At 48.3% G+C, this 18,441-nt stretch overlaps 1 protein-coding gene across 1 annotated transcript; it reads left to right on the top strand.

Moving 5' to 3' along the window:
* The first annotated feature begins 7,263 nt into the window (after nt 1-7,263).
* PIGT (phosphatidylinositol glycan anchor biosynthesis class T) lies at nt 7,264-16,055 on the top strand. The gene is made up of 12 exons (XM_006091398.2): nt 7,264-7,531; nt 8,053-8,230; nt 9,908-10,035; nt 10,325-10,425; nt 10,588-10,674; nt 11,204-11,291; nt 11,401-11,498; nt 11,587-11,752; nt 12,387-12,587; nt 14,325-14,490; nt 14,586-14,669; nt 15,407-16,055. Exons 1-12 carry the CDS (start codon nt 7,345-7,347, stop codon nt 15,657-15,659), a joined length of 1,737 nt encoding a protein of 578 aa, XP_006091460.2. The 5' UTR covers nt 7,264-7,344; the 3' UTR covers nt 15,660-16,055.
* Nucleotides 16,056-18,441: the final 2,386 nt, after the last annotated feature.

Here is an 18,441-nt window from a genome sequence, read left to right as displayed (position 1 = left end):
GGGCTGTATTCCAGGCAGAAAGAGCAGCTTGGGAAGAAATGGAGGGAAATAGCTGTGAGGAACTGAAAAATATTCAGCTTGGCTGAACTGTTGAACTTGAGGAGGAGGTGAAGGGAGAGGTAAGATTGACAATGATCAAGTCATAAAATGCTCAGAAGCCTGTATCCAGTTTCAGTTTGACTGCTAGGAAAATATCTGTAGCTTAAGATACAGATTTATGTCCTCATCTTAAGTCCAAAGTACAGGGCTATCTGACTGTTCCTTAGTGGGCACCAGGGACCTGTTTAGCTCTTTTGCTCAGCCATCCCAGGCATGTGGCTCGAATTCTCATTGATACTTCATGTCTAGGATGACTGTTGAAGCCCTACCATTATATCCTTGAAACTGGCAGAAAGCAAGAGAAGAAATTGGAGAGGGGCAAAGTACACCCAGCAGTCCAGTCCCACGTCAAGAAGCATTTTTGGAAGTTCTATTCACTTTCATCTCATTGGCCAGCACTTGCTAACATGAGAAATGCTTTATGTATGGACATTTTACAGGCATAGGGACATGGCACTGTCTAGAAGAAAGGAAATTCTGACCATTGGAAGGACAATTACCCTTTCAAGTCACTAGATTACCAATGCATCTGATTGCTTTTCTACCCCTCAAACCTCTCAGAAGCTCGCTGGTTACTGGGAAGGCTGGGATAGTTCTTTAGTAGGGCACACTGGTATCTTGATAAAATCAGGGTTATATTACTAAGAAACAAGAGGACAGCAGTCTTTGGATAGGTAGCTAGCAGTTTACATGTTAGAGGCCACGTTAATGAATTTGAACTCTATTGGGAGTAATGAAATGATACAAGTGGTAAAATTTGCTGGTTAAAAGGATAATTCTGGTTGCAGTATAGAAAATATATTGGAGGAGAACAGGGTCAAGAGAGACATATAACAACACAATAATCCATGCATGACATAACTGTGGCCCAGACGATTGTGGTGATGATAAGCTTAACTGTGTATAAACAAATGACACTCGTTCAGTAAATATTAGATGTCAGTGTGGAACATGTACAAGACATTGAGCATGGGCCTTAGGAATGTAGTGGCAAAAAGACACAGTCCTGCCTAACCGCTTTGGCTCAGTTGATAGAGCATCGGCCTGTGGACTGAAGGGTCCCAGGTTTGATTCTGGTCAAGGGCATGTACCTTGGTTGCGGGCACATACCCAGTAGGGGGTGTGCAGGAGGCAGCTGATAGATGTTTCTAACTCTCTATCCCTCTTCCTTCCTCTCTGTAAAAAATCAATAAAATATATTTAAAAAAAAAAAAAAAGAATGAAGCCCAACCTAAAAAAAAAAAAAAAAAAAGGACACAGTCCTGCTGTTACAGAGTTTAGAGTTTTGAGGAGTCCAAGTGTAAAATTGCAACTTGGATTCTAGACAGGAGTTAATAGCCTATTCAGAGAGGCCACTAGGTGTTTCCCTTGAGGAAGTGGCATTTGAGCTGAGATCTGAAAGATGAGTAGGAGTAAACTAGAGGAAGAATGGCTAGAAGGGCTCCTTATGGAGTACTGATGGGAGAGGACCAAAGTGGATGTCTGGAAACCAGAAGATGATTGCAACCAATGAGATAAGAGGTAATGGACTAGGGTGAGGGTGGTGGGAGGTAGAAAAGCGGAAGGAATGAAGAGATATTTAGGAGGCAAATTCCAAAAGATTTAATAGGTGGGTGTGAGAGAGGAAGGGGCCCAGCGTGCCACCATTGTTTCTGTCTTGTACAACAGGGTGCTTCACCCAGATGGCGAGTTTAGGAAAGAACCAGGTGTGGGAAGAAGGTCATAAATTTGGTTTTGGACATGATGAGTTTGAGGTGTTTTTGAGACATCAAAGGGGTCATGTTAAGTAGAGAGTTGGACCCATGAGTGTAGGATTTGGATGAGAGCATTCGGCTGGAAAGATAAATACAGGAGTTATCAATGCATAGGTGGTAAGTGAAGCCATGGATGCCCATGAGCTTGCCCAGAGAGAGTGTGGGAATGAAAGAAGGGGTTATAGGATCCAGCCTTAAGGAACATGAAGTCTTTTCTCACATTAGAAAAAAGCAAATCATTCCACCCTTTATTCATACATCAAACACTAACCATGGATCGGTGACCTTTAGCCTAAATCCCAAAGCTCTTTGTGTCACCTAGGCTGAGTGACAGGGCTGCAGTCTTCCCATAGTTCCATCCTGCTTTCCCCCCTGCAGGAGACCATTGTAAGTGACAGTTCTTATGTGCTTTTCCTAGTTCTAGGGAGAAACTTGTGGGAGTTTTGTGTTTCTTTTGTCTAAAAGCCTCTGTGTCCAAGTTGAGATCATCCACTAAGTTGGGTTAGGGCCCAGTATGTTAAATTGTGTAGTTCTTTTTGGTTGCTTGTGACTATGCTGTACACATGGTCTCTGTCCTCTTGTGCCTTCTCCCTTCCTTTGGAGCAGCAAAGCTCAGCCTCCTGTCTGACTGTGGCTATGCATTCTCCTGAGCTGCAGCCCATAAGCTCTGCAGCTTTGCTATGCAGGGGTTCTCAGCTCCTGGGATCACCCCACTTCCCTCCAAGGTGAGTGATGAGAAGCTAGACTAGCTTGGTTGCTGTCAGTATATTAACAAACCTCTTAGTACCCCAGGCATGTGATGCCAGGATCTGTGGGGCTTGAACAGGAGTTTGCCTGGGGAGAGGGGTCTATATACAGCCCTCTGGAGAGGTAGAATTGTTTGTGAACCAATGGGGAGCCTTCATTCAACTGTTATGAATCTCAGCCCTGCCTGGAAAAGTCTAGGGTCAGCTGAGACCCCAGGACCACTTCCTGGTTGGACAATGACCTCTTCTTCTGCCAAACCACAGGGGCTTGGCTGGCCTTCCAAGCCAGCATCTCCAGCTGGCTTCAGGCCACACAGTGCCCTTGGAGATGGGAGGATGATTTGGAGCCAATTCCGAAGCAAACAGCCCAGCCACAGTGTGGCTTCTGTATAAACTAATCATAGCTTGGAAAGGAGGAAAGAAGACAAACTCATTCTATAGAGTCCTGTGTGTGGAGCAAATAGGAGAGACCACAATGCAGGGGAAGATTCCCTAGAAGGCTCACTGTAGCAGTCCCCAGGAGTGCACGGAACTTGATACTATGAACAGCATGGCAGTGTGAGGCAACATGGAACCGTGCTATGATGTTGTCTTGTGTGTTCATTCAACATTACCAAGCACCTACTATATATTAGCCTCCTTGCTTAGGCAACAGAAATACCCAGGCAACCAAGAGTTCTTCCAGGAGCAGACATGGCCAAGGATAATGGGAATGTAATGTGGGCTATAGCAGAAGTGCACAGAGGACTGTAGCACACTAGAGAGGGCGAAGGCAAGTCTTCTCTGGGGATAGCTGGGTCTTGAATGATGGGGACAGGCAATTTCAAAAGGAAAGAAAGCATAGAAAAACAAAATCCTAATCATAGTGATGGCAGCCACTTTTTTAAAAAATTTAATTTTGAGATTGATAGTATACCCTCTAGTCCTGGCTCCATCCCTCTCTGTGACCTTAAAACAATTTTCTGTTTTCTCACCTCTGAACTGGATATACTAGTAATAGAACCTACCTCAAAGAATGTTGGATTAAATGTTATTAAGCAATTACTACATTCCAGATCCTCCATGTACATACTTTTAATCCTTACAACAACCCTGAAAGTAGATTTATCCATTTTATAGAAGAGGAAAAGAGACACTCAGGTTGCTCATGCTCATATGGATTAAAAGGCTGGTGGGAGATTTGAACCCAGATTTGTCTGACATCTAAACTCATGGCCTTCTAGTCCATGTCTAGGACAGGAATACTGGATGGAAGTAGAGTGACATCATAATGAGATAATGACACCTTTTTGACATGTCCTCTCTGGTTGGTTGGGGTATATCTTGGCAGACCTGCCCGACACCAAATTTGGCTCTTCACTGAAGTAATGGTTGTGAATTTTACTAAGAGACCATATTCAAAATTCTTCGTGAATGTGTTCCCCATAGGGCAGCTGGAAAACCTAAAGCAGGAATTAACACTGGAACCCATACAAGTCAACAATAAAAAGGCAAACCAGCCAGTAAACAAGAGGGGAGGGTGCAAAAACATTTTAATAGACCTATCACTAAAGAAAATACATGAATGGTCAATAAACACGTGAGAAGATGCTCAACATCATTAGGTACCAGGGAAATGCAAATTAAAACCATAATGAAATACCACTACATACATTCCCACATGGCTAAAATGGAAAGAAAAAAAATTAAGAACGAATGTTGACCAGAAACTCATACATTGTTGGTTCAAGTATAAAATGATAGGTTTCGGAGGAAGGTCTGGCAGTTCCTTATAAAATTAAACAAAAAGACTTGGGATGATGAACACACAATACAGTGTACAGATGATTTGTGGAATTGTGCACCTGAAACCTGTATAATTTTGTTAACCAGCATCACCCTAATAAATTGAATAAAAAAAAATAAACTGTGAAATTAAAAAAAAAGAAAATACTAGTTGCTATATTTGAAGTTCCAACAAGAGCAAAGATATTTTTCCTACAATTTTCTAGTACAAATTGCCATATTTTCAATAAACACTGTATAATATTTGTGATTTAGAATCAGATTCAAAACCTTATCTTTTGATGCAACAAGCAGTCGAGCTTTTTCTGGTACTCAGGACAAGCAAAGGAAGTTGGTACCGAGCTTCCTGGGCCAGAGAATGTCCGCCCAACATGCTCCTCCTGGAAACATCTTGAAAACAAAATGATTCCCGGATCCTCCCATTTCCCTTGGTTACGGCAGTCAGAGCCTGTTGGCTTAACTCCTGTGTGCTATTGGAGATACACCCCAAGCAGAAGAAAATAAACCCAGGGATCCTGATTTATTTGAATTTTAATAAAAAGTTTGCAAAGGATTCTGAAATTTTTGCTACAAGATTCATTTCAGCTGAATGCACATTAGTCTTTCACTTGGGAGAGATTCTCTGTAAAGAGGCAGGGACAGCAAGAGAGAGGAGTTGGGGACCTGACTTTACTCTGCCAGGACCCACAGCCAGCTGTATGTTGACTGTGGTCATGCCATTTCACTACCCTCTCTTTAATTTTTATTGATTGACTGATTTTAGTAGAGGAAGGGAGGGAGGGAAGCATGGGAGAGAGAGAAACAGAAGGGGGTTTGGGAGGGAGAGAGAAACATCAATTTGTTGGTCCACTTATTTATGCATTCATTGGTTGCTTCTTGTATGTGACCTGACAGGGGATTAAACCCCCAAACTTGGCATATTGAGTCAACACTCTAACCACCTAAGCTACTCAACCAGGGCTCACTTACTCACTCTTAACTTAATTTCCTTAGCTGGATAATCTGAGTATTCGTCATCTTTAATGTCTTTTCTAGTTCTAAAATAATATGACTTGGTGTTTATAACTGTGTGATTTGGCAGAAAGTTTGAATAGATCTGTTGCCCAAGAACAAACTGGCAAGAAAAAATAAATTAAACATACACCTAACCTACACTTTACTACTAAAAATTTACCCAAGGTAAATGATAAACGTGTCTACAAAGTAAATTGCACAGTGGTCTAGTTCATAATAACTACAAACTTGAAAGAGCTCAGGTGTCCATCAACAAGAGAATGGATAAAGTATGGTATCCTATATAATAAAAGCCTAATATGCTAAGTGTCTGGTCGTCTGTTCAACCAAAGTGTAATATGCTAATGATATGCTAAGGCCCTCAACCACTCGCTATGATGTGCACTGACCACCAGGGGGCAGACACCCCAACCGGTAAGTTAGCTTGCTGCTGGGGTCCAGCTGATCAGGACTGAGTGAGATGGGCCGGACATGCCCTGGAGCCCTCCCATGGTCCCTCCCCAGCTGGCCAACCTCCCGTGTCCCTCCCCAGCCCTGATTGTGCACTGGTGGGGTCCCTCTGCCTGGCCTGCACCCTCTCACAATCCGGGACCCCTCAGGGGATGTCTGAGAACTGGTTTCGGCCCGATCCTACAGGCCAGGCCAAGGGACGCCAGGCCAAGGGACCCCACTGGTACATGAATTCGTGCACTGGGTATTCATATAATGCAATACTATACAGCAATATAAAAACATGAGTTCAAGGACACTATATTTTATTTATTTATTTATTTATTTATTTATTTATTTATTTATTTCAGAGAGGAAAGGAGAGGAGAGAGAGAGAAACATCAATGATGAGAGAGAATCATTGATCGACTGCCTCCTGCACACACTCTACTGGGGATGGAGCCTGAAACCCAAGCATGTGCCCTTGACCTGAATCGAACTGGGGACCCTTCAGTCCGCAAGCCAATGCTCTATCTACTGAGCCAAACCAGCTAGGCCTCAAAAATATTCTTGCCCTGAAAGAAGCCTTACACAACAAATATACATACTAATTATTTCATTTATATGAAGCTCTGCAACAGATTAACTTATTCTATGAAGAAAAGTCAGAACAGAGGTTGTCTCGAGATGGGGAGGGGGAGGAATGATTGGCAAGGGGTGTTGGCCGGCTTTCTCAGGCTTTAGGAATGTTCTGTATCTTAGAGTTTGGGTACACAGGTGAATAGTATTTGTTGGACTCAGTGACTTTTCCCTTCATAGTTGTGCATTTCATTGTATGTAACTTTTACACTAAAAGAAAAATGTAAACAAATATTGAACTCTAGTTAATAAGCATGCTGAAATATTTACTTATGTCTGCAATTAATGCATTAAAACATACTTTGAGCTGAGGGATTTATAGACCGATATGTGATGAACCAAGTATAGTAAAATGCTAATGGTGGAATCTAGAACAGGTGTTCATTCTTTCAATTTTGCCGTATGTTTGAAATTTTTCATAAGAAAAGGGCCAGTTATTTGGGGGTTTGCAGGAAAGCTCTGCCACCGGAGGAGCTGGCTAGTTCTAGGACAGAGCAAATGGAGACACTAGAAGCTGAGGGAAGCAGGAGCAAAGCCCTGTTACCTCGCGAAAGTAATTCATCTTTTTCAGTCAGTTTTCTCAACTACCACCGAGGCATTCGGCATTATTATGCACTTTCTCGTGGGTGGGGCTACGTCAAAGTCGGGGATCCTCAATCCAGCGCCCAGCCACGCCACAGCCCCACCACCCTCCTGACCCTCCCAGCGTCCAGCCCACTTAAACGCGCCAGCCCTCAAGGGCCTAGCCTGCCTGTTGCTCTGGTAACCGCACTCCCGTTTCCGGGATGGTGCCGGAAGTCACTTCTCATACGCTCTTCCGATTGGAGACTGGTCTTTCGTGGGGGCGGGCGCTGTTGGGGGCGGAAGCAGCCGCAGGCATGGCGGCGGCAGTGCGGCTCCTGGTGCTGGTGCTGCTGCTCCTGGGGCGGGGCGGCTGGGGCCATGCAGAGCCCCCGCGCGACAGCCTGCGGGAGGAGCTCGTCATCACCCCGCTGCCTTCTGGAGACGTAGCCGCCACATTCCAGTTCCGCACGCGCTGGGATTCGGAGCTGCAGCGCGAAGAAGGTGAGAGGACGACACTGGACGGAGAAAGATAGCTGTGACACCTGCTGGGAGTGGGTGGGGGCAAGCCTTGTGGGAGGGGCCTAGTCCTGGTGGGGTTCTGGCCCGTGGGCGAGGAGCCGGACACAGTGGGTCCGTGGGGGGAGGATGCGATAGTTATTGAAGAACCCCATTGTACCGCTGATGAAGCCAAGGTCCGGAGCGGGGCAGCGACTCCCAGCCCAGTGCTCGCTCCGCGGCTCCAGGCTGCCACTCTGAACTTCAGTTTGAGCCCTCTGTCCACAACACTGATGATGATGTTGCTGGTTGCCATTTACACCGGGTGCTACGTTCTGGGAAAGATAACTAGGAAGAAATTAGAGGTGTAGAGCGGTAAAGGCACTTGCTTAAGATCGCATCGCTGGTAACAGTCTGGTCTGGAATTCAGATCTCTCTGATCCCAGAGCCTGGTGTCTACTGCTTCTTTGGGGTGGCCGGGAACCCTCCCACCAGGATCATCTCTCACCTGCTTCCCCCTTCTCTAGTTTCTCATTATAGGCTCTTCCCCAAAGCCCTGGGGCAGTTGATCGCCAAGTATTCTCTCCGGGAGCTGCACCTGTCACTCACTCAAGGCTTTTGGAGGACTCGGTACTGGGGGCCACCCTTCCTGCAGGCCCCATCAGGTGCCGAGCTCTGGGTCTGGTTCCAAGACACCGTCACTGAGTGAGTGCGCACCTTGAGGCCTGTTGCAGGCCATGGCGGGGCTGTGGCAGGGGAAAGTGTTATCTTGCCTCTGCCATTGGGGACAGCAGTTCCAGCAGGCAGTAATTCCATGGGGATAAAGCTGCCTTGGAAGTAAGAAATAATGTTACCACTGAGTGGCATGCTTTACTTTGCTGAATATACTTCTTTCCCCTACCTACTTCCAGACCGGGGGTAACACAACACATAAGTAGCTCTGCAGAGGCAGATAACAAATAATTGAAACTTACTTGGATGTAAGGCCAAACAAAACACTGTTGGGCTAGAATGGGCTTAGAAGATGCCAGATCTCCATATCAGAGGAATTGCTTTTGTTTGGGAGGGGTTGGGGTTGGGTATTGCTATTGTACCACAATTTCCTCTTAATTCCACTAGGAGAAATCAATTGCACAAGTATGATAAGATAAATTTTAGGGCGATAATAGGGAGTGGTGGGGACTGTGGCAGGCTACAGAGCTTGAGAGGATGGCTGACACTCGTCCCCTCTGGATTGTTGGTATGGGAATAGAGGCCTACTGTTGTAAGATACACTCATGTTGTTGTTTTTTTAAGAGATACATGAAATCTAGATTTTATTGTGAAAATTGGCAAATTTAAATATCAGTAAGAAATTAAAAATGTAAGACATGCTATGTGGGTCAGTGTTGTGCACACCAAATGAAACACGATTCTGGTTTGGGTAGAGCTTTCAGGCTTCAAGTGTGCAATCTTTATATGAGGCTCAAAGCTTGGAGCGATTGAAAAGCCCTGAACAGAGGATTATCGAAAAAACCGAGGACAGCACTAAGGTGATATCAGATGAGGAGCAAGCAGTGGCCCCCACAAACTTGCCAAGGCTTCTACCTGAACACTAGTCCCTACCTTTCCCCCACCTGCTCTGCCACCACTGTCTTCCCTCAGCCCCTAACTGCCTGTAATATGGAGCTGATGTTTAGATTTCTAGTTTTGTGCTTTCTATGATTAATATAGAGAGCAAATCTGGTTTGGTATTTCCCTACGAAGAAAATACCTAATTTGATAATGCTGTGTTTTTTGTGTGTTTTATCTTTTTAAATCCCAGAATATTTGTTTCCCCTTGTTCTGTGAGTCTTTATAGATGTAAGACCTCCCACCCTGAAGGTGGAACCCAGACTTACTTACCTTCCTGCCCAGGGTCCAGAGAAGTATGGATCAATGAGTGTTGTCAGCCTGTGAGGCGTGGGCACTTCACATGGTGTAGTGAAACCCATAGGCGACTCAGACTTGCTCCGTGTCCTCATTGCTTACAGCCTCCTGGTTGAGGAGAAACGATGCTTAGGACAAGATGCTGCCACCACTTAGCCATTTCCCAGGAGAGTCTAGGGAGAGGCTCAGATGGTCAGAACCCCAGCAGCACAGTTGGAGGCTGTGGTTGAGGAGGGAGCCTCCTTGAAAGTGGGCAGAGAGGAGTAAGGGGGGCGGCATTCCCAGGCAGGAAGAGGAATCACCTGAGCAAAGAGCTGAGTGGCTCAGGGAGCGAGGATGAAGGGGCTGGGCAGGGGCAGTGATGCCGTTCCAGCTCCATCAACTAGCCGGTCTAATGGTGTAGCAGCCAACACAGGCTTTGGGACAGGAGCAGAGGCTGCTCTGGGACAGTGGGGGGTTTGTGTCTCCATCCAGTGTAGATACATCTTGGAAGGAGCTCAGTAACGTCCTCTCAGGGATCTTCTGCGCCTCTCTCAACTTCATCGACTCCACCAACACGGTCACCCCCACTGCCTCCTTCAAACCCCTGGGGCTGGCCAATGGTGAGAAGCCCTGTGGCCCTTTCCTTCTCCTTGTTACCTCTTGCCCAAACCTTTGCTTCCTTTCCCTCAGCTTCCTCTTTCCTCCGTGGGGCCAGATCATACATCCCCTGGGTGTGCAGGCCCCAGAAGAAGGCTTCCCAAGACTGTGCTGTCTGGGCATTGCCTTCTCCCGGGGGAGGAGGGTCCCACTCCCAGCTGGGCTGTTAGGGTGGTGGCGCCAGAGGTGTATGGGGAGCAGGAGCGTGGGTCTGAAGGCGTGGGGCCCCAGACAGGCCTCTGTCTTCCTCAGACACTGATCACTATTTCCTACGCTATGCCGTGCTGCCGAGGGAGGTTGTCTGCACCGAGAACCTCACCCCCTGGAAGAAGCTCTTGCCCTGTAGTTCCAAGGTGAGGCCAGAGTGGTCTGAACATGGGTGGGAGCCCCAGAGAGTGGCTGGAGTTAGCAACTGCCCTTTCACTGCCAGACAGCCAGGTGTGTTTACAGATAACCTCTGCCTCATGCCCAGGTGCCCAGGGCACTGACCTTTCATCTCTTCCCGCCTCCTCCAGGCAGGCCTCTCTATGCTGCTGAAGGCTGATCGCCTATTCCACTCGAGCTACCACTCCCAGGCAGTGCACATCCGCCCTATTTGCAGAGTAAGTCATGGGGAATGGGGGTGGGTGCCATCCAGAGGCTCTGAGAGAAAGTGCAGGCAAAGCACATAGCCCAGGCTGAGCCAGTAGTAAATGGTAGACACAGTGATGACTTCTTGGGACATTGGCCGCGCACCAAGGAAACCAAGTGGTTGCCTGGCAGGCGTTCAGTAAATCTTTGTCATGGAGCTTAGTGGTTCAGAATAGCTACGCAGTGTACCTGCTAGCTCAGCCACTCGCCGGCTGGCATGACCTTGAGTGAATCATTTTGTTTTTCTGAGCCTGGTTTCCCCATCTGTCAAGTGAAAGGAATGGTAGTAGTTCTTCCCACGGTTGTTGGCAATGGTTCCAACTGATGCATAAAGCTGCTGGCACAGGGTATGGCACAAGGTCAACTGCTCAGTAGTGAGTGGTAGCAAATCAATGGGTAGGAAGATACATTGTAGACAAGGGACCAAGTCCGGGTAGGAGCCCCAGAGGCTCTGGGGTTGGAGTGATATGTCCTCATTGCTGCTGTCTGGCCCTTGGATAGAATGCTCGGTGTACCAGCATCTCCTGGGAGCTGAGGCAGACTCTTTCTGTTGTATTTGATGCCTTCGTCACGGGGCAGGGGAAGAAAGGTAAGCTACCATGGCAACCTATCTCTGCTCACCCATTGCCAGCCCCACCCTATCTGTGTACATCAGTCCTAGTCCCAGCCCCTGCTCAACCCTGCTGTCTTCTCCCCAGACTGGTCCCTCTTCCGGATGTTCTCCCGAACCCTCACAGAGCCCTGCCCCCTGGCCTCAGAGAGCCGAGTCTATGTGGACATCACCAGCTATAGCCAGGTACCAAGGTCTCCAGCCATAGCCGTTGCCCATCCCCAAGGCCAGTCTGCCCCTCTGCTCACTTCTCAGCCCTGCCCTGTGTCCCCAGGACAATGAGACATTGGAGGTGAACCCGCCTCCCCTCACCACGTACCAGGATGTCATCCTGGGCACCCGGAAGACCTACGCTGTCTACGACTTGCTCGACACGGCCGTGATCAACAGCTCCCGCAACCTCAACCTCCAGCTCAAGTGGAAGAGACCCCCGGAGAATGGTGGGTGCGGGCGGGCCACCACACACTGAGATGTCAGCTCATCATCATGCGATAACAGGCTAGTGTTTAGACTCAGATCTCTAGAGTCAGCATCTGGTTCTACATCCATTTCTTCAAAGCTCTCTGACCGTGGGCAGGTTCCTAACCTTACTGCCTCCTCTGGAAAATGAGGACAGAAACACCTCGCAGATTGGATGAGATACCTAATGTACTAGTAAAATAGGGAGTTTGTCCATGCATTCATTTCATCAACAAACATTTTTTGAAGACAGAAGATGGCATCTGCATTTGAGAAACAATGTCTGCTAGTTGAGGCAGACATCAAACAATTAATTAATTGCGATTGAGTTCAGTGTTACCCAGGAAAAGTGCAGAATACCATGAGAGCACCTGGTATGGTTGGCAGGGGCACAGAGCTCAGCACATACGACTGTTTAGGAAATAACAGTAGTTCTGTGTCACTGTGGGCTGGGGGAGATGGGGATGATTCCAGAACGCAGGTTTCCCAGTTCTGATGGCAAAGTTCTTCACCATGTCCTCCTGGCATTGAGACTCTGAATGTGACCTGGGGAGTGGCAGTGGGGAGTGACCCTGTCCTCGAGGAGCTATTAACTGCTGACTTTGGTCTACGCAGAGGCCCCGCCAGTGCCCTTCCTGCACGCCCAGCGGTACGTGAGTGGCTATGGGCTGCAGAGCGGGGAGCTGAGCACGCTGCTGTACAACACCCACCCGTACCGGGCCTTCCCCGTGCTGCTCCTGGACATCGTGCCCTGGTACCTGCGGCTGTATGTGCACACCCTTACCATCACCTCCAAGGGCAAGGAGAACAAGCCAAGTGAGAGCTAGTCTCCCCGCCCCTACCCACCCCGCTCACTCTCCTCCGGGTCTCCCAAACCCTCATTTCTCAGGGTAATTCCTGAAGTCCGTACCCCAGAAAAACTACACAGGCAGAAAACGTTAGGGATAGTTTGACAAATGGAAAGGGTAGCCCCACTAATGCCAGGTCTGGAGTAATTTATAAAGCAAAAATGATCCACATATAGACTGGTGATTCTTAGTGAGCCCTGAGGAGGGCAGTAGTTTCCTGTCTTTCTCACTTTCTCCTTCCTGGGGCTCCAGGCACAATCTTTTGTGATGGTTCACAGGCTCTGCTAGTGGAAGGGCTAGCAAGAACAGCAGAGTATTGGGAATAAAGATTACAGGCCTGGAGATGATGGTTTTTGCTTCCTCGGGAGGGAAGAAGTGTCGGTTTTAAACTTTATTTTTATTTCCTATTATTTTTCTGAAGGGGAGTCAATATTTCCTGATTGCTTTTGTTAGGTGCCAGGATGGCACTAAATAAAGCACTTGTTATTCTCTGGAGTGGGGAGAGACTGATGCTTCAGAAAGGGCTTCGCAGGGAAAGTCATTGCACCCCCCTGATGGCCAGGCTTCACGTCTTCTTGAAACCCCTCTGTCGTTTCCCATGTTTTCAAGCCTGTGGTTAATAGTTTTACTCACTGTCAGCACCACTACTTGTACCACCTTCAAAATACCTGCTTTGAACATCCTATCTATGTATTTTGTAGGATTATTTTTACCTTTTGCTCTGGAAAACTTCAAACACAGCTGGAGTAGTGCAGTCAGCTCCCCTGCACCCGCCAGCAGCTTCAGCAGTCTCCGGCTTCCTTTCATTTTTATCATCCCCCCTCTCCCCCACCACACACTTTTTTTTAGTGTGGCTGTTTTTCTGCTGGAGTATCTTAAACAAGTCCTAGACATCATGTCACTTCGCCTTTAAGTATTTTAGTATATGTCTCAACAGATAAAGGACTTAAAAAAAATATGGCCTATCATCATTATTCCTGTTTCCCCAATATCTTTTAAAAAATCTCTCTCTCTCTTTTTAAAAAAATCTATTGATTTGAGAAAGAGAGAGGAAGTGGGGAGAAAGAGAGAAATACCAGTTTGTTGTTCCACTTATTTATGCATTCATTGGTTGATTCTTGTATGTGCTGTGACCGGGGATCAAACCTGCAACCTTGGCATATCGGGACAGGGCTCTGACCAACCGAGCTACCCGCCAGGGCCTAAGTCTCTTTTAATCTGTAACAGTTTCCTTTTTTTGTTTTGTTTTGTTGGCAAGCTGGGTCATTTGTTGTACGGAATGTGCTACATTCTGGATTTGTTCTGTGTCAGTGTTTACATGTTCCTCCATCCCCTGTCTTTCTTGGGTATTGACGGTTAGTGTTAGAGACTTCATTAGATTCAGGTCCCCTGTTTTTGGCGGGAAAACGCCCAGGTGGTTCTGTGAACTTCTTGTTGCATCACTTCTGGCACTTGATGTCTGCTGCCCAGTTTTCGTGATGTGAAGACTGATCCATTGCTTGCCTGGATGGCTGGCCTGGAAACACCTTTTTCCTCTTTTGAGACCCTGCTCCCTTCCCTGAGCCTGCCCGGCTTCTGTGATCCAGAGCCCACCTCTGGGTGCCCAGATCCGGGCCTCAAGGCCTCGATAGGTGGGGCAGGAGGTGCAGGTAGTCTGACCCCAGGGAGGAGGTGTGGGGGATGCTTGAGCCGTGCCTGTCTCCAGGTTACATCCACTACCAGCCCGCCCAGGACCGGCTGCAGCCCCACGTCCTGGAGATGCTCATTCAGCTGCCGGCCAGCTCGGTCACCAAGGTCTCCATCCAGTTTGAGCGGGCGCTGCTCAAGTGGACGGAGTACACCCCGGACCCCAACCACGGCTTCTACGTCAGGTGGGCGCCGACCCCCACGTGCTGCCCCCGCCCTCCTGACCCACCTTACCTGCCACCAACCCTGCCTCACGGAATACCCGCCTGCTTCTCTGCAGCCCGTCTGTCCTCAGTGCCCTCGTGCCCAGCGTGGTGGCAGCCAAACCCGTGGACTGGGAAGAGAGTCCCCTCTTCAGCAGCCTGTAAGTGTGACCTCAGGGGGCATCGGCTCAGATGGTCCGGTTCCTGCAGGGCGGGCTGGGCTCAGTGTTGCCTCCCCCAGCCACGTGGAGATTTCACTCAGTCCTAATAAGGGTCCCAGTGGTCTGTCATGTTAATACGGACTTTATAAAATGATTCTAAAGTTCCCAGAAGAATAGATAGGCGAGAAGAGCAGTATCTAAAGCCTATATTTACTCATGGATGCTCTTAGCAAGGATTTGGTTGAGCACTTATGGAATGCCAGGAACTCCAGCGAGTGCCTGCTGCCCAACAGCAAACAGAAGGCTTGCCCCTGCCCGGCTGCTGCTAAGCACATCCATGGCCATGAAAATGAACCATCCTCCGCCTTCTCTAGGGACCCTGAGAGCCGCCAGAGGGGAGGTTCTGCTCTAGAGAGCAGTGGGGGCCCAGGTGGTGCTGGGAGTGACCTGGTGGGTGTCCAGGAAGGCTTCTCCGAGGAGGCGGCCTTTAGCTGAGAACGACGGCTGTGGAAGAGGCAGCCAAGTGAGGGCAGGGCCCTTTCCCCGCAGCACAGGCAGCTCTCCGTCAGCTTTACGTATGGACCTTCATCTCAGATGTCTTCTGTTGGAAAGGCGGGGAGGCTAAGAGAACTTTGGAAATCCCGACCGCCGAGCATTGGCCCAGTGCAGCCCGAGGGGAATGGGGTACGATAGGGAGGAGCAGGGGTCCTGCCTCACCACTCCTCCCTGACCCCCAGGTTCCCAGTCTCCGACAGTTCTAGCTACTTCATGCGGCTCTACACGGAGCCGCTGCTGGTGAGCCTGCCAACGCCGGACTTCAGCATGCCCTACAACGTCATCTGCCTCACGTGCACGGTGGTGGCCGTGTGCTACGGCTCCTTCTACAACCTCCTCACCCGGACCTTCCACATCGAGGAGCCCAGAACGGGCGGCCTGGCCAAGAGGCTGGCTAACCTTATCCGGCGTGCCCGCGGTGTGCCCCCGCTCTGAGGCCCTGAGCCCTGACCCTCATGGCCCGGCTGCTCTTTCTCTCTGGGGAGGGGTGCTGTGACCCCAAGGACTGTTTCTGGTACTTGCTCTCCCCAAAGTGCCCCTGGGCTAGGCCAGAGCTTAGAGCTGCACTGTGTAGTACAGTAGCAACGAGCCAGTGTGGCATTTGAATTTAAGTTAATTTAAATTAAAACTTCACTCCCCCCACTGTGCTAGCCACATTTCAGGTGCTCAGTAACCGGAAGTGGTTAAGTGGCTACTGTACTGGGCAAACATTTCCATCAGCGCAGAAAGTTCTCTCGGGCAGCACTGGCCTCGACCCCGGCTGTGCTACCACGGTGGTGTGGTAGATGGGATTTACTGGTTGTGAAATAAAAAATGACTGTTTCCTTGGTTCTTTGCCTCCTGTCTCTTTAAGGCTGGGAAGAACTGGGGAGTAGGGCTTGTTTGCTAAACTCCCCTATCTCCGCCCACCGCAGCCAGTCTGCTTACTTCTCCCCTACTGGCCTCCTCTGACAGTCGTTCCCAGAACTCCCTGGGTTTGGCTGGGAGCGTCTGTGTAAGTACATCCATGACCATGAAAAGGAATCATCCTCCGCCTTTCCTAGGGGCCCTGAGAACCGGTCCCCTATCAGCAAGGGCAGAGCTGCAGAGGCGGGAGCTGTGTGTGGCAGTTTTCTGATGATTGTTCACCACAACTGTTTGTTTCCCACAAGTAAGAGTGAAAATGATGCCATTTCCTGGGGTCCAGACCCTATGGATTCAGTTGGGCTGGGTGTAGCCCGGCCTTCGAATTTTTACCAGGCTCCTCATGAGCTTGTGTTGCAGGTGGTCCTGAGGGTGCCCACGGGCTTTGAAGCCAAGCCCATTGGGTTGAAGCCTGCCCTTGCCCACCTCCCCTTCTGGTTATATAATTCTGGATTCCTGTAAAACGGGTCCTTAGGTGGATGCCCATCCCTGCTCTATCTTCCGTCTCTTCCTCTGGCACAATTGGCATCAACTGTATGAGTGACATGCAGTCTGTCCCTCCCTCCCATCATAGTGGCTTGGCTTAGAATGCCCTGTTCCACCAACCACACACCCCATTCAACTGCCTGAGCCACTCTTACAAAACCAGATAAGTTGTTGCTTCCTCCAGGAAGTCTTTCCTGAAACACTGGGCTGTAGGTGCCCCTTCCTTCTGCTCCCACAGCTCCCTGACGTACCTTGACATATTCTTTATCACCCTGGGTGTTACTTTCCTTTCATTTCCATTAGACTCTGGGCTTCCTAGAGGCTCAGGGGCTGACTTCCAATCTGAACCTGATATAGGTCAGGACATGTAAGTGCTCAGTTAGCAAATGATAAATGTATAAAAGGGTATAGGCTATTCTGGCTTGGGATTTGGAGTCCAGGGGTAGGGATGGATAGGGCGAGGGGCACCTGTGAACCCCACAAGTAAGAGTGCAACTGCCTTTAACACAATGGTGGTAGTGATGTTCGTGGAACCAACACAGATGGGACTGTTTAGGTTGCCTCTGAGGGTTCCCAAGAGCCCTCAGGACACATAAGTGATGTGTTCATCTATGTGTGAGTACGAAGGGAGCAACTTAATCAAGATGCTTTGACTTGAGTTTATTCCCAAAGCAGTAAATCAGCAGGTGTAAATGCGAAGGGCCAGGTGTGTGGATGTCTGAAGCTAAGTGGTCTTGGCAGTCTGCATGGAGCATGCAGTTGTGGCCTGGCTGCCTTTTATACCCCCTGCCAAGGCAGTACCTGGAAATGACACCCACTACCGTGTCATATGTAATCTGTGCGGTGACAACACCCCATATCTCTAGCCTAGACCTCCCTGAATCCAGGTTGCCACCTGCACGGGGCTGTCTAAAGGCATCTCAGATATAATATCTCCAAAACTGAGCTTATAATACCCTCTACCCTCACCCCAAACATGCTCACCTGTAGTTGGCTCATCTCTGTTAATGGCACCTCTCCTCTTTCAGTTGCCCAGCCAAAAACCTTGGAGTCATCCTTGATTCTTCTCTCTCACACCCCCTGTGGACGCCATCAGCAAATCTGCTTTACCTTCAGAATCCAACTCCTTGTTACTACATCTCTACTATCAAGTTATCAGTGAGATAGACAAACGCAAACCAAAAACACATTGGAATCAGTGCTGTGATTCAGTGAACCAGGGAAGGGTTGATGCATTTTTCTGGGAGAGAAGAAAAGGATGGTTAGTTCTGACTTGGCACATAGCAGGTGCTCAGTTCTCTCTCTCTCTCTCTCTCCTCCCTCTCCCTTTGATGCTCAATGTCATTATTTATTAGTGAAATCCCACTGAATTGCTACTTTAGAATAGTTAATTACATATTTTATCAATTTTATCTGGATTTTGTCTTAATTAAAACGGGAAGAACAATGGGTGGATTTATACACTAGAAGTTCCATCTCTTGAATTGATGTGACCTACTAACTAAACACTATTGTATATGTTGTTTTTATTTTAAAATACTTTTTAAAAAAATATATTTTATTGATTTTTTACAGAGAAGAAGAGAGAGAGAGAGAGAGTTAGAAACATCGATGAGAGAGAAACATTGATCAGCTGCCTCCTGCACACCCCACACTGGGGATCGAGCCTGCAACCTGGGCATGTGTCCTGACCAGGAATTAAATAAACCATGACCTCCTGGTTCATAGGTCGATGCTCAACCACTCTGCCACTCTATCTGGGCTAAAATAAATATTTTAATGTTCATATTTTAAAAACTATATAAGCACCTGGAAATATAAACTACTT

This window comes from Myotis lucifugus, unplaced genomic scaffold, assembly GCF_000147115.1.
Source record: "Myotis lucifugus unplaced genomic scaffold, Myoluc2.0 scaffold_90, whole genome shotgun sequence".
NCBI classification, from domain to species: domain Eukaryota; kingdom Metazoa; phylum Chordata; class Mammalia; order Chiroptera; family Vespertilionidae; genus Myotis; species Myotis lucifugus.
This window is presented reverse-complemented; position numbering and strand designations above follow the sequence as displayed.